This window comes from Pituophis catenifer, unplaced genomic scaffold, assembly GCF_029215685.1.
Source record: "Pituophis catenifer annectens isolate HBS135680 unplaced genomic scaffold, rPitCat1.0.hap2 SCAF_3, whole genome shotgun sequence".
In the NCBI taxonomy this organism is placed as follows: Eukaryota; Metazoa; Chordata; class Lepidosauria; order Squamata; family Colubridae; genus Pituophis; species Pituophis catenifer.
In genome coordinates, this window is record NW_027256883.1 from 142,793,949 (window position 1) to 142,816,340 (window position 22,392).

Here is a 22,392-nt window from a genome sequence, read left to right on the forward strand (position 1 = left end):
GCCAGAAGCTGAAACTGGCAAGAATGCTCTCTTGCTTGCTTAAATTGATACATATGGCAAACATTTAAGTTGTCAGGGGCTGCAACTCTGCTTTCCAACCTTTCCGAAGGCTTAACGGAGGCCATGATTATGTCACTAGACAGGATACGATTAAAGATGTCTAGTCCATTTTTGCTGGGATTTGGTATGGAAATGGGAACTAGAGACCTGTAGAAAGCAAATTATATCCATTCCAACCATAAAATTACCCCTAAAATAATGTCATATATGTTGAAATGATGCAGTGGTGGGTTTCAAAATTTTTTACTACCGGTTCTGTGGGTGTGGCTTGGTGGGCATGGCATGGCTTGGTGGGCGTGACAGGAGAAAGATACTGTAAAATCTCCATTCCCACCCCACTCCAAGGGAAGTAAAATCTCCATTCCTTCCCCAATCCAGGGACGGAATGGAGATTTTCCCCATTTCCTTTTGTATTTTGAATGCAAAATCCCCATTTCCTCCTGATCAGCTGGGACTCGGGAGGCAAAGAATAGATGGGGGTGGGGCCAGTCAGAATTTTTACTACCGGTTCTCTGATCTACTCAAAATTTCCGCTCCCGGTTCTCCAGAACTGGTCAAAACCTGCTGAAACCCACCTCTGAAATGATGTAATAAGCAGACCATGGAAGGAATTTTTGAAGAGCCAAACAGGAGCAGTTGATACAGTACATCAAAGTTCTTGAAAATCCTGGATTAATATAATGTGTGAAAAAAGATATCGTATGTTTATTTATTTGTATTTTATTGTTTTTACAATTAACTCAAGATGACAAGATATCTTCAGCACACCTTCCTCCTCCTATTTTCTCCACAACAACCCTGTGAGGTGGGTTAGACTGAGAAAGGGTGACCGGCCCAAAGTCACCCAAATGGCTTTCATGGCTAAGGCAAGATTTGTTTCTCTTTGCCTCAGGAGATTCGGTTATTCAAGAATACACTTGTTTCTTTGTATTTATAGAGGCTATAAACAAGTGGCATTTTAATATAATTTTCCTTAAAGTATAATAAGTCTGTAGCATGATACATCAACCTTCCGGAACTTGGCAGTCTCCATATATATTAGTATATGTGAAAATTGTACTATAAATCCTTTGGACCCATGTTCAGCACTCATCAAGCCTTATCTGCATATTTCATTCTTTTTTGAATTACAACTTTAGAATTCATTATGTATGAAGATATTGGTAAGCTAGTTGGGAGGCAAAAATAAAAATTTTATGTAAAAAAGCTTTTATGAAATTTGACCGGTTGCTGATATGGATTAAAGATTTATGGTTTATAAAACCCAGAAGCTGCCTCTAATTCATATCTTGAGAGTAGTTAAATTTGAAGAGACATGCTAATCTTTATACTACTGCTATTTGAAGTGCTTTGGCATAGAGCAATAAAATGTAAATAATAGTTGCAATGGTTCAACAAATTCTATACCAAATAAATATTTTAGAATATTTGATGTTTTGAAACCAATTTCAACGTTCGTAGTTCTTCAGGAAGGGATGATATTGAACTAAAATAACAGAATTAATTCCATCTTAGGTTAAGTACATTGTGAGGGAACTTAGTTACGTCAATTCATCTCCTTGTTAATCTCCATATAAACCAATATTCCCTTTGCATTTAGAAGACAATAGTGTGATAGCCTGAAAAAGAAGCCACGGCTTTACTCTTCTATAGTGCTTTCTCTGTATTATCAGCAAATAGAAAACACTTCAGTTCCAATTAGATTGCCACTCAGCTGTATGAATTTCATTGCAGCATGTATTTGGAATCTATCAATGTGAACTTCAATTTTAAAGAGTCCTAGTTGTATACTCACGGTGTATATCAAGAGGTGATAGCCAGAACACTTTAAAGAACTCTTTAGTTCTTCTCAGCAGACAATTCTCCTATTAGAAAGCATAATGATGCAGTGTGGCCATATAGATGAATATGGGTATGATTTTTTTTCCCTTAACTTTTTCAAAGGGGGTTGGAAAATTCCCTTTTCAATGCATCAAACCATGCTAAAGAGACAGCCAAAGAGGGCTCCTCCACAGCTTTCAAAAAAGAGGCAAAGCAGGCTGTAGTATCTCTTATTTTTCCCTTATTTTATTTGCTGGATTCAAATCCCATCTTTTTCTGTAAGGGTTTAAATGGCTTACATTGGGATCTTCTTTATGGATCTCTGTAACAGCAAATCTGTAAATTAAATAAGTAAATAAGTAAAATAAATAAGAAGAGGGTATCAACCTATTTTCTAAAGCATTAGAAGGCAGAACAAGAAGTAATGGATGGAAATTAATCAAAGAGAGAACCAACCTAGAACTAAGGAGAAATGTCTTGACAATTGGAACAATTAATCAGCAGAACAATTTGCCTCCAGAAGTTGAGGGTTCTCCAATACTGGAGGTTTTTAAGAAGAGATTGGACAACCATTTGTCTGAAATGGTACAGGGTTTCTTGCTTGAGCTGGGGGTCGGTTGAACTACAAGACCTCTAAGGTCCCTTCCAACTCCATTATTCTATTATTCTGACAGAAAATTTGCTGGCCCAGTTATCAAGTGGATATCTACAACTGAAGTTGCACTTAAACTTGGATGTCCCTGCTCCTAGTTTTAATCTGCCATTTTAACCATTTTTGTACTATGGAATATTAGTTCTAAATGTTTTTAGATCATTGATAGAAGCTTGATGAAACACACAGTATTCTTTATTATTTAATTTGTTGATATTTTATATCCACTCTTTCTGAAAGTCAGGGTACTTCTAATGGGAATTTATCTTAAAAAATAAATGGGTTAACTTTTTTGCCCTCTGCTTAAGCCAAATGTATGTTTTATATCTATATAAGTCATTGTAGTCTTTCGTTATAAGAATGATCTATACTTATGAAAAGGTATTCTTGGGATTTTATACGGTCTATAGATTTCTACATACAAACAAATTCTTCATTGATTTTTAGTGCCACCTTGTGATTACTATAAAAAATACCAGTTTTATGATACCATGTAGTGTGTGTTTAAACTTAGTAACTGTACAAGATAAATTTACTGCACAGTGGAAAATTGGATATGTGATAAAACATTAATGTGAAAAGTATGATTAAATTAGCATGAATTGCTGCTATCTATCCTATTGCACAGGGAAAGAACAATTTTCTCAAAATTAATCTTCGTGTGTGCTATAATAGGAATCCCTACAGGCAGTGATTTGGAGTGAATTTTTAATATCTGTATAATATATTTATGCATTTTGTTAATTATTAATTATTGCTATACGTATACATGGAGTGAAACTAATCATTTTATCTATCTTGTAGGAACAAAACAATTTTATTTTATTTTAACATTCTGAAATGTGCCAGTCCTATAGTGCTAATAAACCTACAGTGCCCTACAACACAGGTATGTAATACATAGTCAAAAATACACAGATTATATCTTGATACAGCTGTTTTGAAAATAAAAAGTGTTATGAATTGGATATACGTATAGTAAATGCTAATGTTAGATGTAAATTCTGTATTCTCAGAAGAGATATACAGATAAGATGAAAAGGAAACTGTCTATTTAGAATATCACTTAAGAAAGAAAAACATACATTGAGTGCAGGACTGAGTAGTTGTGATTTTAACAGGCAGAAGTTAGAAGGGGTTACTCTAGAAACGATGTTTTGGTAATCATCATTTACGTTGCTTCTTCATATTATCACCATATTTACTGTTCACTCATGTTTTCTGGATATAGACTTAAGGGGATATAGCAGTGATAGTAAAAACAACCTTGCACAATCTTGCATATTACATATTGGAAACTAACTACATATATTGGAAACTCACTGGATCAGCAACTCTTGGGGAAGATGATATAGTAAATAATCCCTTCTGTTTTTCCTCAAATATATCCTATGAGAAGAGATTCTGGCAATAACTTAGCTCTAGAATTTTATGTAGGTAATCAGAAATTTTTTTCTAAGATGAGAAATTACAAAATTTTGATTTGTGCACAATTCTATGTGAGCAAGAAGAGAACTCGTTGTATTTGTACTACGTTGGAAGAATCCTTATGTATGTAATAAATAATCCATTCAGGATAATCCTCTGATTCTATCATTTTAAATAAATATTTTACCAAGAAAGAAATAATTAATTATTTTTCAAAATTAAGGGCAAAAGTTGTTAACTATCTGAATGTTATCTGAATACTTTTGTTGATTGGGGTCACATCACCAACATTTTGTGGCTCATTTCCCCATTTCAGAAGTAAGATTTCCTGGAGATTTTTGTTATACCTCCAGTAGAATTACATTACAATAACAAAAATGATAAAATACTACTTCAATAATGACATGTTCTCTGTGACAATATAATAAATAACGGCAGAAAAAAAAATATCCTTTGCCTGCCAAAAGGTTATGTATGCCTGATTCACAGATTCACTTTGATTAATTGCTGCACAAGATACAAATTTGTCTTCTTTTGTCATTTAAAAGTTAATTTTTAAAATTATTTATGAGATATTTAGAACAAGAAGGAATACTAGGAGAAATTCTATAGACATTGAAAGAAGAATATTTTTGTTTCTTCTCATTTCCCTTGTTAGACATTACAAAATAGAGAAGAAAAAAAAGAAATTGTTATATGTGTATACTGTATATATGCTTTGCTAAGCAAACAATCTGTTAAAAAAAGATGCACTTTTAGAGATGATAGATTTTTGTATAGGTCTTTTGGTAATATAACGGTCTCATCCTCCACTGCTACTTCAATCAGGTTTTCGGTTTTGTCTTAAAAGCTTTGTGTTTCAAAGTGCCCAGACAGATTTGCAACCTACATAGAAATGCAATCTTCCTATAGAAGTTATTGGGAGTACTACAAACAGTTTTGCAAGCCTGGATTTACTAAGCCACGCAAGGTGAGTTTATCAGTCTAGAATAAAAACATCAATGGCAAATTTATATCTGTATGACTTTCTCCATGATGACTTACAGCAAAGCTATTGCTATAAAGTTTCTAGTGCAAGGAAGTCAGTCTCCAAAATTAAAATTAGATGAATGTCTCTTCAAAGAGGCCAAAGTACATCACCAAATGCAATCATCTAAATACTTAAAAAGTAATTTATTCTATTTATATTTATTGAATATATATCCTGTATAACCTCTAGTACTCAAGGTACCTTATGTGGGCCACTTACTTCATATTATCCCTACAAAGGCAACCCTGTGAGGTACTATGGACTGACGGATAGTGATAGTCAACACAACGCATAGTTGAGAATAGTTTTGAACATTGATCTCCTCCATTAACCACTCTAAAACACCAGCTGCCTCTGAAAACAGTAATTTTAATTTTAAAACAATGTAGTTTAATGTAATTTAAAAACAAGTCCTACATTTCCGACTTCCGGCGGCGACGTCAGCAGGTTTGGAGCTAGAGAACTGGGCTCCGTTCTTGAAACTCCAAGATTCCCACCTAGGAAGCCGTTTTAGGCGCTATTGATCTTGGAGAGATCAATAAAAAAGGAGGAAATTTCAAGGACCTCGGGGGGGAAGGCAACCAACCCGAAGGTTCAGGAGAAACCTCCTAATTCCAGACGGGAAAAAACTAGCCTTTATGGCTGGCGCTTAAGCGCTGAAACCGCATAGGAGGAAGAGAAGATCAAACTAAGAGAACGCAACTGTATCCAGTTTAAATGGAAAGCGGATTGAAATAATAAGAGGAGTAATCGAAGCACAGCGATAAACGAAGTAGAGAGTGGAGAGCAGCGAATTTGAGACCCTAGAAGACGGCAGAATAGCAGCCAGAGACAGCAGTGACCAAAAACAACAAGGGCAGAAGAAGATTTGTCAGGCGGTGACTGCGCGAAAAAGAGAGACTGCTTTGAAATGAGAGGTTTCAAAGGGATTTACATGGTGGCGATTGACCAGACTCCAGATTTGGATTCAACGGAGAAGAAGGGGGTTTTTTTCAGACTTGATCAGAGAGACATAGCAAACTAGACAGAAGTATCCAGAGACTATTTAAATAGGAAGACAGCGAAACGGTAAGAGTGAGAGTGAAAGTGAAAGTGTCGGAGGCCATTGAAGCCGGGAGAGGGAGTGAGAGTGGCGCAACAGACTGGCAAGTGGAAAGTAACTGAGAAGTTAATACAAAAACTAATTAACTGATAACAACAAACGGGTTATTTTAAAGTGCTTTAAAGTGCTGAATTTTGGACAGTTGAACTTTTAGCTATTGGATACTTCCGGAGAGAGAGATATCAAAGACTATAATATATAACAACTTGGACACAAGAACTCCCTAAGTAAGAGTGAAAGAGAATTATATATTAAGTGCAAAATAATCCTATATATATATATATATATATATATATATATATATATATATATATATATATATATATATATATATATATGTCTTTGGTTATTCGGGTCTTCTCCCACGTAAAATTGGAAGTGTCTTGGCGACGTTTCGACGAAGTCTCATTCGTCATCTTCAGGCTGGTGTTCTCGGCTTCGTGCTTCCAGGAGCAATGTGAGATCGCAGCTGTCTCTTCCTTTTAACTGCTAGTGGAGGTGTGAGCTGATTGGGTGGGAACTTGGCTGTGTTCGAATGACACCAGACCCACACTCACGAGTGCCACACCTGATGTCACCACCACACATCCACGCAGAAAGCAGACTCAAACCCACACTGATAATGAGCCACGACCAAGGACCAGAAGCCAGACCGCAGCTGCATCATTAGCCACTTTAAACCCCTCCAATCCATACATGAAGCACACTGACACCCACCATGAAGAGCTCGCACGGCCACAAACACGAAGCCAAACAACAACAACGCAGCTCACCAGCTCAAATCCCCCTGCAACTCAGACTAAACTGAGCACAACCAAGCCCCCACCCAAACAGAACACAACCCCAGCCAATCAGAGCACAGCCAAGCCCCTAACCAATCAGAACACACCTCCACCCAATCAGAACACAGCCAAGTTCCCACCCAATCAGCTCACACCTCCACTAGCAGTTAAAAGGAAGAGACAGCTGCGATCTCACATTGCTCCTGGAAGCACGAAGCCGAGAACACCAGCCTGAAGATGACGAATGAGACTTCGTCGAAACGTCGCCAAGACACTTCCAATTTTACGTGGGAGAAGACCCGAATAACCAAAGACCTACATACAAACACCCGCGAAAACCTGAGAAAACATATATATATATATATATATATATATATATATATATATATATATATATATATATATATATATACACCTGATTAACCCTTGCAAAACAATATATTCATTTATTAATGCTTGTTGATTGTGAGATATTTGATTAATTGATTTCTAATCTACTATATGGATAATTAATTAAGAGCTAATTAGAAACAAATAGTTTAAGTGGATATCAATTTAAATAATATTTAATCTCTTATATATTTATCTTAGTTAGATTGTACTTGAAAGCTTTGATTTGATAGACTGATTATTATACCGATTACTACACTACTATATTGACATTAATTGATATTACTGATTATTATATTGTATTAACTATATTAAGATTTAATGAAGTGCTAGAACTCTAAGTTTTTCCCTCACGTCCTTCACCCAGTTTTCCTCTCCCTTACCTGAATACATATTTATATATTTAATTAATTATTGATTACTAGAGTGTTAAGGATATTTATAGAAGTAATTTATAATCCAATAAGATTAACCTTTATTTTGAAGATCTACACCATATAGACCATAGACTCTAGACACTACTACTGATAAAATACTATCACAAATAACGATATTGAAATACAATAAGAGTAGTCTAGTGCATGAAATTTTGGGAGAACCTATGGACAATAAATTATAAATTAACAATGTCGGTACCATATAAGGAGAATCTGTACAAAATGTTCTACAGATGGCACCTCCCACTGGCCAGACTGGCAAGAATGTTTCCCAACACCTCTCCAACATGCTGGAAATGTAAACTTTATAAAGGAACCTACTATCACATATGGTGGACCTGCCCAAAAACAAAACAATACTGGCAAATGATCAGAACACAAGTAGAAGAAATCACACAACGAAGATTAGAAATGAGGCCAGAAACCTTTCTATTAGGTATAATAAATGGACAATATGAAAAGGAAATAAAATACTTAATCATTCATCTAACAACAGCAGCACGAATAATTTTTGCACAAAATTGGAAGAGTAGTGACACACCAACAGAAGATAGAGTAATTAGTAAAATCATGGAATGTGCAGAAATGGACAGACTCACAAAGGAACTACAAGATAAAGAAGAACACGACTACTATCTAGTATGGGAAAAGTGGTACACTTGGTTAGAAAATAGAAAAAGGAAAAAAGAATAGGGAGCAACTGGAGTTACACAAACGAACATAAATCGCTAACACAAGTTAACAGTGAATCATACAGATAGATAGATGAGTAAGACCAAACAAAGAAGAGTCAATACACAAATAAGAACATGTATTACAGTTGCAATAGCTTTGACAACATGTATACTCGAACTCTTTGTTTACATGTTTTGTATGTTTTGTTGTTACTCATTTTGTCTTGTTTGTACTTTTAAACAAATAAAAAAAAAAACAAGTCCTACATTTCCAATTCACTGAACAATGCACCACAGTGTAATTAAGATCTTGTGCAATAGAATAGTTAAATTTCTATATGTGGGAAGCACAGCTACATGCTCAGCATTCACCTCTGCCGAGTGGTGGTGCAATTGGTGTCCGCCGAGGCCCCGTTTGGTCTTAAAATGGGAACTACAAAAGCATGGGAAGTTGGGATTTCCCATTCTGTTTTGGGTGCCTGTACTATTGGCATTCCCATCTCTACTACTGGAGTCCGAAAGTCCAGGGGGACCAGGACTGAATTCTATAGTCATGTTAGCAACCAGCAGCAAGCCCTCTACAAGGTGGTTGGCTTTGCAGGGGGGCGGTAGCTTGGATCTTAGCTCCAGTACTTAGAGTCACAGACACTGTTCATACCTTCTCCAGCGGTCACCATGTGGAGGCGCCTAAGCCGTGCAACTGTGTCCCAGTTAAGAGAGTCATAGTCTCAGTTAAGAGAGCCATAGAGCCATCACTGATCCAGAACATTTTAGCAGAGGTAAGGAAAGAGTGAGATGGGCAAATTTAAAGGAGGTCCCAAATTGCGTGACCCTGGTCCATACGTAAATCTCCTTTTCTTCTCTGTCCCATAAGGTCAGTCTCTACATCTGTTTGCTGTTGCAGTACACATCTGCACTACTTACCTCTGTAGTGGGAGAAATGGGTTCCTTTGTCTCTCATTTTTTTAAAACCAAGGTAGTTGAATTTCAAAGTGCATCATCAGCTAAGGAAAAAAGAAAGCATGTAGTATCTTAGTAGGTTTATCAGAATTTCGCAGAAATGAATTTTGGCCTACGACTGGAGCTTTGTAATACAGACATTCTTGCAGAGAATCCAATCATCTGGTAGGAGTAAGGAATTAAGTAATTGCTAAAGAAAACAGATTCAGCCACATTGTAGAATTCCAGGACAAAATGTGGGCAATGAATGGCTATATTTGATATTCATTAAATAATTTGTAGCATAACACAGGGGTGGAGGAAAGCAGAAGGGTGCTTGTGACCATGTGATCAAGGTCCTGTTCATTGGTAAATCTTATAGCAGAGGTCTTCAAACTTGGCAGCTTTAAGATTTGTGGACTACAACTCCCAGAATTCTCCAGCTGGGAGTTGAAGTCCACAAATCTTAAAGCTGCCAAGTTTGGGGACTCCTGTCTTATAGTATAGTGCAAGTACACTATAGTGCAAGTACAAAAATGAGATGCTTTGATCATGTAGTCTCAACTGCTATCTTGGCTTTTTGAATCCTCATCTGACAATTCAGTTTAGGAAGTACTTTATTTCAGTGATAGGATAAAGCAAAAGATATAAGACATTGGAATTAACAAATTGATTTGCAGCCAGGTCACTGGTTTGAAGCAACTTTAGTCTTTCAAAAATTAAATTCTTCTCCAATTATCTCATATTGAAAAGCTTTTACAAAGCCTGGATTTCAGTCCTAAATTCATTATGCTTATTCTATTAAAAAGCAATTTAATTCTGAAATTAGGTCAAAGCTACTTGCTGAAATATTTTCTCTTCAAAGTCATGACAGGAATCCTCCTGGCTTCTTTTTACCATTAATAGGAAACCAGTAAGACCTGAACTTCATAGTTCTCACTGAAATTCTAACCAATAATGTGTAATAACTTTTTGATTCTTGGCATTAAAAAACGGATAACATTTTTCTGCATTTCTTCTTATGCTTTTATTTTGACTTTCAGTCTGTAACTCAAGTTATGCGTGATGAAGATTGTCCTTCTATGATTATTCCAAGCCGGCCTTGTAAGTATCTGTGTATTTATGTTGTGTTAACATTGGCAGGGCCAAATACTAAAATCTTATTTTCTTTTGAGATTTGAGATATTCTGAACTAAAGTTCAAGGACATAGTATAAGGGATAAATTAGAAAAATACTAGATTTACACCTTAGGTAAAGCATAATTTATTATAATCATGATTTGTTGGTATGTGTTATCTAGCTATAAGCTAGAAATTATGGTTTACACATGATTCATACATTGGTTTCCAATAAACCAAGTATGACTTGAAGGAAGAGAGCGTAACTAAACTCAAGTGATATGTATATTTGTAGCACTTTAAAATCTTCCCCAGTACAGTTAATCCGCAGAATTTGAAATCCTAGTGTTTCCCATTTTAAATCTTTCTTTCCTCCAGCTACAATATAATAAGACCACTTACGTACCCCAAATATCAGCTAATTGTATCCTTGAATAAGGTAGAGCCATGTGATACTGTGTACAGTCTTTATTTCCAAATTATTTTTCTCATATCTTGCTTTATCTTAGCATACAGTATACTGTACATACATACATACATATTCTGCTAGTCTCTTTTGGGTTATAAAATAATGCTAAATTCATTTACTTCTTTCTGAACTGTTTCTCTCCCTTTTCTTTTCACTCTAGTTTGATCAGCATCCTTTTCCTTTTTGCAATGCTTCCTTTTGGATTCACAAGACATTTTACAGCAATGTGGATTGTTAGTTTTCTTTTAATGTGTTGTATAAAATTACTGTTCATATACCATGGTTTGCAGTGGTGGGATTCAAGTAATTTAACAACTGTCCCCTGCCCTAATGATTTCTTCCAACAACTACTTTGCCAAACTGCTCAGAAAGTTAACAACTGGTTCTCCCGAAGTGGTGCGAAGTGGCTTAACCCCACCACTGATAGTTTGTATCATGATGTGCAAACGGAGCCAGCAAGCCCTATTTTTAAAAAAAAAAAACATGCTGAAGAATACGTAGATATATGAATCCAGTATCTATTCATGCTGTGGCTTTTCTATCAGTTACAAAGAAGCCCAAAACTACAATAATTGCTGTGATGGAAAAATGTAGTAATGTTTTGTCACAATTTTCAAATTTATTAATAGTTATAAAAAGGTAGATATTTACCAGGATAACCTAAAATGTAGTATATTTCAATTTGTATGAAGTAGAAGCAAATATTGCAGGAATGTAGTAATGCAAAATTGATGCAACTATGATCTCCCCACTTTTCCACACCAACAGTAAGAGAAATAATGTAGATTTGTAAATGACTTTCTATAATTGTCTGTGTAAAATTTTACAGTTTTGCTAATAATTTTAGCAGCAAGGAAGTAAAGAAGTAGTAGCAATCCATTCCAATTAACAAATGGAATATTGCTAGAAATAGGGAATTGTTTAAAATGATTGGGGCTTTTCTTTACGGTCATACTTATGGGATTCCTGAAAATGATCATTGATTGATAAGGGTGATGGGTGATTTTTTTCAATGATTGAAAAAGCATATCACAATTCTAAAATAGTTAGGAAATATGTTTAATTTTGACACTAGAAAGAAAAGAAATTACAGAAAGGACATCGGTATGCTTAGGAGGGTGCTTACTTTTCTAGCCCATTCTATTTGTATTTCCTGGTAAAATATATGAGAAAATCCCCTTATGGGGCAAACTCCCTTGGGATTAGCGTTAGGTGTCCATGAATTTGAAGAACAAAATGGACATTGCTAAAGGATTTATAATGCCTCAGTATTCATCCTATTTACATTTCCTGGTAAAAGGCATAGGAAAATCCCATTGGGGCTAGGGTAACGTCTCCATGAATTCAGAGAGCAAAATGGACACTGTTAACAGATTTGTAGCTCATCGGTATGCTTAGGAGGGAGCAGGTGTTTTGAGTCCACCTTATCTACATTTCAAATAAAATACATGGAAAATTTCATTAGTATATTTAATGAAACAGATATTGTTTATGAGTTACACACTATACTGTATAACACATACCGCTTTAAACAAACAGAATTTCTGCTAATTATTATATCTAGTCATATTAAATCTAATATGATGAAATTTAGTGCAATTTGATCTGTATTGTTTCATCTCAGTATCAAATATGAATCATAATAAAAAGACACATGACACTACAGATAGCTTTTTGTTTCCACAGTCCTTAAGAGGTGCTTTCCTGATTTCTCTACTAAAAATGGAATTCTGACTGTGGCCAACCAAACTACTTTCAGAGATGGAAGAGGAAAAACACGGAATGTAACAGATCTCAGGGAAGCAGCAAAGTATGGATAGAGTGTGTTTTTGTGTTTACCTATGCAACTTTGCTTGACCAGTTGTCATATAAATACACTGCCATGGATTTTTTTTTTTACAGTAGTAATCTCACAGACAAACCTCTATGTAGTAGAGAAATTTCATGATTTTGATTTCATTTGTTCCATGAGCAACTTTATATGCAAATTATTTTTTTATCCATGTCTGTAAGCTGAATTGTGGCAACTGGACTTCTTTTTTTTTTTTTTGGTCTGAAACATTTACTCCAGTGATGGGTTTCTACCGGTTCACTCCAGTTTGGGCGAACCGGTAGTGGCGGCGGCAGGAGGCTCTGCCCACCCGGCCACACATCACCATGGATGCTCTACGCATGCACAGAAAGTTCTGTGCATGCGCAGAAGCGCCATGCACAAGCAAAGCAAGCACGCATGTGCATTCCCGGTTCCAAACTGGGAGCGAAGGTAAGAGGAACCCACTACTGATTCACTCCTTATCCAAGTATCTTGGACTGATTCAGTCAAATAATAACATTATAGCTTGTCATTAGGATTTTTGTTTTATTTTTATCCTTTCTTTCTGTTCAAACAGGATATTAAAGGCTGCTTAATAAAAGCAATACTTCATTCATTTGACCAAGCAGTTTTCTCTGCAGCAAAAGGAGGATGCGCTAATGATGGGGAAAACAAAGGAAGTTCCATTTTCCCCATCATGAGCATCATTGTAGCAGAGGTTGAAGAGAAAAAGTGATTGGGACAAAGACTCCCATTACTACAGTATTTATGGCTAAGACTGCTCTTGAACCTGCATTTCTTTGGTCCTTGTTGACATCTTAGTCACTATAAGGACTCTCAAGCACAAGAAAGACAACCTTAAAAATAAACTCCAAAGCTTTCCATCTTGCACAACCTTCAGAATGGTTAATTCAAAAAAGCATAATCCATAGTTGACTTTCAGATGACACAGCCATCTATAGTTAACCAGTACTAAAACCCTACAGGTGCTTCCCTAGAATGGTGCTTATACTATAACTAGTAATAGAAATGTTGTTTAGATATCCTACAGTCTTATTGTTTAGATATCCTATGATGTTATTTTAATTTTAATTTTTTGGAAATGTTAATAGTTTAATAGCGTAAACTATATGTTCTGTAATATACTGTATAAAAGTATGTCTATTGAATATGTATAGAATTAGAACCTACATTCTTGCCTTTTCCATAAGATTTATATTTTCCTGTAGCTTATTATTGCTTTGGGCACAAATCTCAGTGTAATATAGGTTTATTACGAGGGATGACCCTAGTAATATTCCATTTTGCCAATTAACCAAACACTATGAACAGAGTTGTGACTTAATTTGTGACTTGATGTACATATTACTTACAGTAAGCTCTTAGGTTGGTTGATTTACATAAGAGGGACCTAGTCTAAAACTTGTTTTTCTTTTCCTTTTTAAAGTGGCATCAATAATGTTCTTGATGCAAGATCAGTTGGGATGAAGATTTTTGAAGACTACGCAAGCTCTTGGTACTGGATTTTAATGTAAGTTCTTATTCATCAAAAGTCATGCCTTCAGCATATAAACAGTCATGGTGCATGCAAAGTGGGAATATAACTTCTCTTCTTAGCCCTTATTCATTCTTTTGTGCTTTTTTTATTCGGTTCTTTTATATGAATTCATTTTTCTATATTTCTAGTTGCTATTTGCTTTAGGTCTCAATGAAATTAGGTAAAACAATTAAAGCGCCATACTTTAAGCCAGTATACAACACTGTATAAGACTGCTTGCTCAATTTTTAACTGTTGTATTTTTTGTTTTTGTTTTACTTCCAGAGGGCTGTTTATTGCGATGGTAGTCAGCTTGCTCTTTCTTGTGCTCCTGAGATTCATAGCAGGAGTTCTCTTCTGGATTTTCATCTTTGGTGTAATTGGGATTATAGGATATGGTAAGTGCCAAATATTACATACAGCCATCTAGCACTTTATTACTAATACTGAGATAAGCAGAACTGATTATCAGTTAATTCTATACTATCTCACACTTTCCCCATTAAATGACTTAGTGTTGGGCCATTCTATTTGTCCTCTAGATCGGGGTGTCAAACCCGATCGCATTGCAGGTCATATTGTGATGTATCAGGATTGTTTTTGTCCATTGTGGAGCCGGGTGGCTGTGGCCTGCATGGGCCGTATCCAGCCCACATGCTGTGTGTTTGACACCCCTGCTCTATATACTCTTTTCCTATTACAAACTAGCTAATTGAATGTTAAATAGCCATGGTATAAACAGCAAACCCCGCTCCCTTCTAGCATTGATGATGTTACCTAGTTAAGTAATGAAACTTCTGTAAGAAAACAATCAAGCTCAGAGAACACCAAGGATTCCACACAATATGTTCTTCCTTCAGCAGTGCAATACCTAGTATTAATACTTTACTACTACTTAGGCCAAGGAAAAACATCCTAGTCTTCTACCCACTATGCAGATGTTTACTTGTTATGTATGTGTGTTTTAGTATATCTAGAGTATAATATCACAATCTGGTTTTTGTTTAAATTTAAATTAAACAAAATAGTTTAAATTTATGATTTCTCCTTGTTCTGCCCTACTAAATACCGAAATATAACATGATAGATTTATAGAGCTCTTAGTTTACAAGAATTTGAGGTGCCTTACAGTCATCCTCATCAAAACTATCCAACCTCAACTAAACAACTAGGTAGGACGTAAGGTTGGTTTATGTGACAAGCTTTTTCAAAAATATATGTATGCCTTTCTATAGATAGAGAGAGAGACTAGTTACCTGGCTCATCACCTGTGACAATTTAATAACCTATTTCACTGCATACTGAGAGAATTTTTCTGCAGTTTCCTGATTCAGAAACACCTGTACAGTTATCAAACATGACCCACATATCATATGAATGCTCTGTTTTGACAGCTATCAGTGTAGAATATTCAATATTCTTCATGTTTGATGTTGCTCCCTGATAGAACTTGAGATTTTTTCCCCCACCTGAAACATGAGAGAAAATACTGGGTGGTGCTCCACCTTCTCAAAAAGTTATTGGCAAGTTTCTTTTGGAATTTCAATTATTTGTGAAAAGACTGATGATTGTTTGGAAGTCAGGAAGCTATTTTCTTCAAATAAGAGTACCTCTAGACTTTGTAAAGTTTGTTTTGCTTTCTTTTTAGTATTTACTGGCTAGATTTATAAAATAACTCATAGAGCAGCTAATCTCCGTTTGCCATACAAAATGAAATATAATAAAATTTTAAAATAATGCAATAATTCATTTGAAATTCAGCAGAGCAGAAATATGCAAATGTTTGCCAACATGGCAGTTAAAGTTAAAAAATTAAATGGAGCATTGAGAACAGGAACCAAACCCAAATCACGGGAACTGAAACTAATGCATTCAAAATTTCTCTAAGAGCAAAAAAATTCTAGTCTTTCACTAGCAAAAATAGAGATCCCGGGGTTTTTTTTAGTCCAACAAGAACATACCAAATCAAGGGTTACTTCTGTAAAAATCACTATTTTTCTCTCTTTTGCCATTCATAAATTTCTGATTGATAAGCATATAAAAAGTGACTTTTGATCATGCATACGTATCAGAAGAAGGCTTCTACTGAGTGTTAGGTCCCAAGTCAAGCATGTAGTTTGCAGCTCTTATATTTGATCTGGCATCTTTCTGCCAGAAAGTTCTCTTTGGTTTGAAACAAACCATAGTATAGATTATCGAAAGGATGTAAATTGTTTTATGATTCTATTTTTTCTTTTTCAAAAGGTATCTGGCATTGCTACTGGGAATATCATCGCCTTCATGGAATACCTGGTTCTGATCTTACCATCTATGATATTGGATTCCAGACAGATTTCAGGGTCTATCTGCAACTGAGGCAAACATGGTTAGCATTTAGTAAGTGAATTTTTGAGAAACCTGTATTTTGAGACACCTGCTTAATATTATCCTGACTAAACAACTTCTTTGATGATTGATTGACACCATACTCAATATACTCCATGGTAAGCTATGATATGTTTAAAACATGGGTTGACAAATAAGCTGGAGTTAGATGAGTTTATCCAGCACATTGAAAGAAAAAAAATCAAGGGTACAATATGCGAGCTTGCTCTCTGAAAACCAGATTTCCTAAATGTCTTGTTTGTCTAAACAAGACATTTCTAAATGTCTTTATTTCACTGCAGTTATATACCACTACAATTTGAATTGATTCTCAGAGGCTTACATGATATAAAGAAATTTATCCATAGTACAAATTGATAATTAAAATGCCACAGAATCACACCTCCATCTCAGCTCCAATATTAGTAAGAAATAACAAAGATAAAAGATGGACAAGTCTAATTAGAAGGCTTTCTGGATAAACTCTGGCTTCAGGATTTTCTTGAATGTTATCGTATCAGATAAGAATATTGGTCTTATCTCCAGTAGGAATTTGTTCTAGAGAACCAACACAACACTTGAAAAGCAGTGACTTCCACCCTTAGCTTCTTTTATTCTGCAAAGTTGAGAACTAGGAGTATGTTAATCCTAAATGCCCTAATATTTGGGGTGCTTTTGTTTGGACCAAGTCATCTTGCAATGTCTCAGGTGCCGAGGTAGAAAGATCTTTACAGGTCAAAATTACTTTACATTACATCTAGAAGTCAATTGGAAGCTAATTCGTAACTCACAGCATAGCTGTAATGTGTCCCCAATTCTGGACTAATAGTTACTTCTGATTTGTCTTTAAAGGTACTTCCATGCAGAGTGCATTGTAGCTATCTAACTGGGTTAGTCAGGGCAAGAGTTAATTGTTCCCAGGTTCTCTGACACCAGGTAATACTGCAACTGGTGAATCAGTTATTGCAACCGGGCTATAACTTCTCTAGCTACAATTTTACTTGCTGTTTTAGCAGGAGCTGTGAGTTCAGAAGGGCTTTCTAGTGATAATCTTGCTCCTTTGTGAGCAGTGTTTGCTCATCAAGTGATAACATTGAGATCAACAGATGACTTTTTGAACAAACATGACTTCTGCTTTCTTGAATTCAGCTTTAACCCATTCTGACCTCTCCAGATCCTGAAAACCTCCAAACACTTAGAGATTGTCAAATTCCTGGCCTGCGGGCCAGATGCATCATGTGTTGGCCATGCCCACGCCCAGTTTAGTGAAGGTGGAAAAAGTCCCAATACATCATGTGACACCACCGTGATGACATGAGTTTTACACCCCTGACTTGGAGCATTAATGTCATCTCTGTCACAGGGCAAGAGAGTGTTATAAAGTCTGTTATTGTCAGCATGCTAATAATATTGCACCCCAAAATGTCAGGTGATCACACATAACAGCTTCAGCTAGAGTATGTCCATGACTAAGAGACTAAGACCAAGAGCCGAGATGGCACAGTGGTTAGAGTGCAGTACTGCAGGCTACTTCAGCTAGCTGCAGTTCGGCAGTTCAAATCTTACAGGCTCAAGGTTGACTCAGCCTTCCTTCCTTACCCATCCTTCCAAGGTGGTAAAATGAGAACCCAGGTTGTTGGGGCAATATGCTGACTCTGTAAACCACTTAGAAAGGGCTGTAAAAGCACTATGAAGCGGTATATGTCTAAGTGCTATTGCTATTTCCAGATGCTGTGACATCTGTAAATTATGGAATGTGTGGTCTGACGTATCTATATGGCTCCAAATTGTAGTCGTTTGCTCTGGAATATGCTTTCAGGCTATGCAAGATGCAGCCAAGCTGTTGACTTTATTTGTTCTTAAAGTGAATGAATGAATTAGAGAATGCATGATGAAACATAGCTCATGCTTTGTTGCACCTGTGCAGGTAGGAAACATGGGAATAGGCTGGGAAGATCCTAGGATAAGTAGGGTAAGTTGCACTGAAACACAGTACAAAATATTGTATTTTACTGTCCCATATAGATAAATAAGTTTCTTAAAAATACATTACATGTTCATTTAGTCTACAGGCAAAATCAAATTGTAAAGTCTCCCTGGTTTTTTCCCTGCTCTGGAAACAATAGTATTGTATTCTAAAACGTCTGGTGGATCAAGACTTAAAATGAATAGAACTTAGAAATAATCCTCATTATGTTCAATAAAACTCAATGTGAGTTTTCATGCCTGAGATAAAGTGGATTGTTCCTTTGTTGTTTTTACCCTGTTGCTTTCTGAAAAAGAAAAAGAAAAGACATAAGATTTCAGTGTTATTTCTCATTTGCAGAATTTCTGAATCTTGTCAAAACATATTGGAATTCTATATGGCTAACTTCAAGTAAATATCAGTACATAAAGTACAGAAGTAAATATCAGTACATAAAAAATAACTGAAATTCAGGCTGCTGTTAGTCATTAAAAAGTTATTATCCAAGAATAATAATGGTAAGCACTGAGATACAATAAATAAAAGAACAAAAACAGTCACATATAAGCATTAATTATATCCAACATCTTCAGATATGAATGAAAATAGCAAAAGGGAGTCAGTGAGTAGGACTCTAATTGCAAACAGATATTTCTTTACGCTAATCATGTTGAATTTGAATTATATTTAAAGCTCTGCATTGCATTGAAATTGCTTTGCTTTTAAATGAATGGTTTTCTTCATCAACTTTGTTGTACAATATGCCATAATATTCATTGAGGAGATGCCTTACATATGCAAAATGAAACACATAAGTACAATTGTGATGAGAGAGTACAATCTTGATGACATTCTTGCACATAGGCTAGATCTAAGTACGTTAAGAATTAATTCTGCTGGAATCCTGAATAAGATGCAGTCGTGAAAGGGCCCTTCTAACTGGTAATGTGTTGTTGTGAGATTAAGTCAGCCTTATTTTTTGACAAACTCATTTCTTGTTATTTTCAGTGATACTACTTTGTATAGTGGAAGTTGTCATTATACTGATGTTAATATTTCTGAGAAATCGAATTCGGATTGCAATTGCCCTTTTGAAAGAAGGTAGCCGGTGAGTATTATTAGCATCCTCATTTTTGCAGTATTCTGAACACAGCCTTCCCCATCCATTAGTGCAGAGACTGTGACCTAATATAGATTTTTAGGGTTTGCTAGAAATTCAGGGCAATATACCACTTGATTTTTAAAAAAGGAAAAAAAAAGAAGCATGTTAAAATGAGAATTGTGTGCAATTTCACTTTTGAGCCTTACTTGGCAAGCAAGAAACTGATTTTACTGCAATCCCTTGCAAATGTCTTCCTTTCTCCAAGCCTCAGCTGATTAAACAGCTTCAACTGTGAGGCAAGAACATTTTTCCCCCTGCAGCCTAAAACAATTTTAAGCATCCAATTTTTGTAGATTACAATGTGAGCTAAATATATAACGGAATGCTCTATTCCTTACCCTGTTTACTACCTAATTTTAGAGTTAGAGAATGGCTTACAGAGGTTGGTGGCAATTTTTTTTCTATCTGCCCAGTTGACAGCTGGTTTTTCTCATTTAGGCTGGTAAAATCAAATTCAGATCCACTGAGAGCTGTTTTCTGCTTTCACACCCTCCTATGGTGCTTTCCTTCTGCTTCTCAGCACACTTGTCTGAATCATGCCCTATTCTCCATATGACTCTCCTAAAGTAGCAATAAATTTTCAGCAATTATCACTGGTCCGTCCATTTTCAGTTCAACAGAAAGCCTTCTAAACATTAAGTTTTGAATTGCCCAGTGCTTTCTTTAGCCATTTTAGTTGCCAGCCTCGATGGCCATTCTACTTCCCTTCATTTTTTCTTCTTAGAGTGCTCTCTGATAATTTTGTGAGATTCCATTTCCAAAGTCAGACCATCTAGAAGCCATTTCCCTTTCTCTCCTATGAGAAACGTTTCTATGAGAACTAAACCAGCTCTACTCTTCCCATCAACAAAACTGACACAAACTAGCACAGAACAACTGTTTGAGTGCCTGCATAAAAATATGATTGTATGCAGAGTTGGCAAAAAGCCATGATAACTGGAAGCCTGCCAGGAAGATATCAGGCTGTTTGCTCTAGTCAGATTGTACAGTGAAGGAAGGAGACCAGACATTCTCTTTCAAAAGAGGTTATCTTAATGGTGAAGAGAAGTATTCTGCAAGAATGCCAAGTCTTGATTAATTAATTTGACTCTGCTACCTCAAAAACTCTGAATTACGTTACCCACTTTATATAATATTTCTATTTTTTCATTTAAAATGTACATTTGGCATCTCTATGGAAGAATCGGTCAACATAATTTGTTTGTTTATTTTGTCTGAAATGATACCGAAAATAAATATAAGGCCAAGAGTATTCTCTCGGGTTTTTTCCCTCTATAAAGAACAGCCTTGTCTCTGTCCTTGTATAAACTGAATTTCAGACTGTTATCCTTCACGTGCCAATAATCAGAATTGCTGTTTTGGGGGAAGTTGAAAGTAAATATATATAGTGGGGTATCAACTTTGTAGTCTTGTCATCAAACTCAACTATTTTTCTGGGCTCACCTGCAAGCATCATAGCAAATTAAATAATGCAATTAAAAGAATATGTGCAGAAATTTTCATAAACGTCTAGTGAAAAAAATATTATTTCATTATAGCATTGGCTATATTCCATGAAAGGTCACTGAAGATCACAGAAATACTGTCCAATGTTTCTGCATTGGAAAGTGCATAAATATGATGCATTTTGATGCATTAATCAAAAGAAATGTTGCATTTCATTGTGAACACAGTAGAATGCAACCCTTAATCAAGGTCTTGAAAAATATGTGGTTAATGACTGAAAGCTTAAATTAAACCTTGATTTAAGAGTAATCCTTGATCAAGAGTAATTTTTTTCAAATTTAGTGTAATCATCTCTTCAGTGAAATGGCAGTTTATATTAGCAATAAATCAGTTATGATCTATTCATAGAATTTAACAAGCAGTTTATTATTGTAAACAATTTATGATTTCAATAAGGCCTATCTATTATTAAATTCTGAAATGCACTGATTTGTAGTAATTATTTCTTGAATAGCATAAGCGTACACTGTTCTTCAGTGATTGAAAAAAAACCCATTCAAGATGTTTCTAGCACAATACATTAATTGTCCATGTAGAACTAACGTTTAATGCAAGGTTTAATTTAAGTTTTAGCTCTTATTTGAATTATGTAAAATAATTATAAACATGCACAGAGTATATTGCTCACATTAGGGAAAGCTAATTAAAATTGAAATGGTAATTATATAAAAGTATTCTCATGTAGAGAAGAAAGTCAGGTTTCATAACATTACCAAGAAATTATCAAGATGACATAGGGTAAAAAGGACATGAAGGTTTAATGATAGGCTGCATATGGAAGCTTGCCTTTGGTACCAGGTTTGATATTTGAGGTTTTGATAGATATATGGAAGTATATGTGCTATGTTGTCTTTTTATTGATATTGTTTTAATTGTTGGTTGGAAACCACCCAGAGTTCGATATAAGACGGGTGGTTATATAAATGTTTTAAATAGATAAATAAATGCATCCATCCATTCCTGGACCAAGATGCTCTGTTCAACACACTGATGAATGGACTATTACTATGTGCCTTATGTGTAGCTGCCCTTAAAGAATATCTGAAAGCTACAGTGGTACATATTGCAGTGGCATTATGTGTGCTGCTTGATCAGCCCACATTATACTTCTGCTCTGCAAGCTGCATTGGTTGCCATTTCT

At 35.5% G+C, this 22,392-nt stretch overlaps 1 protein-coding gene across 2 annotated transcripts in view; it reads left to right on the top strand.

The window, feature by feature from the left end:
• SLC44A5 (solute carrier family 44 member 5) overlaps window positions 1-22,392 on the top strand; it is a 162,250-nt gene that overhangs the window by 120,720 nt on the left and 19,138 nt on the right. For both annotated transcript variants that reach the window (XM_070941259.1, XM_070941260.1), the window contains 8 exons: window positions 3,338-3,422; window positions 4,812-4,931; window positions 10,359-10,419; window positions 12,590-12,713; window positions 14,164-14,247; window positions 14,539-14,651; window positions 16,498-16,629; window positions 19,592-19,691. In XM_070941259.1, the coding sequence (XP_070797360.1) occupies window positions 3,338-3,422; window positions 4,812-4,931; window positions 10,359-10,419; window positions 12,590-12,713; window positions 14,164-14,247; window positions 14,539-14,651; window positions 16,498-16,629; window positions 19,592-19,691 (819 nt within the window). The remainder of the gene's footprint in view (window positions 1-3,337; window positions 3,423-4,811; window positions 4,932-10,358; window positions 10,420-12,589; window positions 12,714-14,163; window positions 14,248-14,538; window positions 14,652-16,497; window positions 16,630-19,591; window positions 19,692-22,392) is intronic.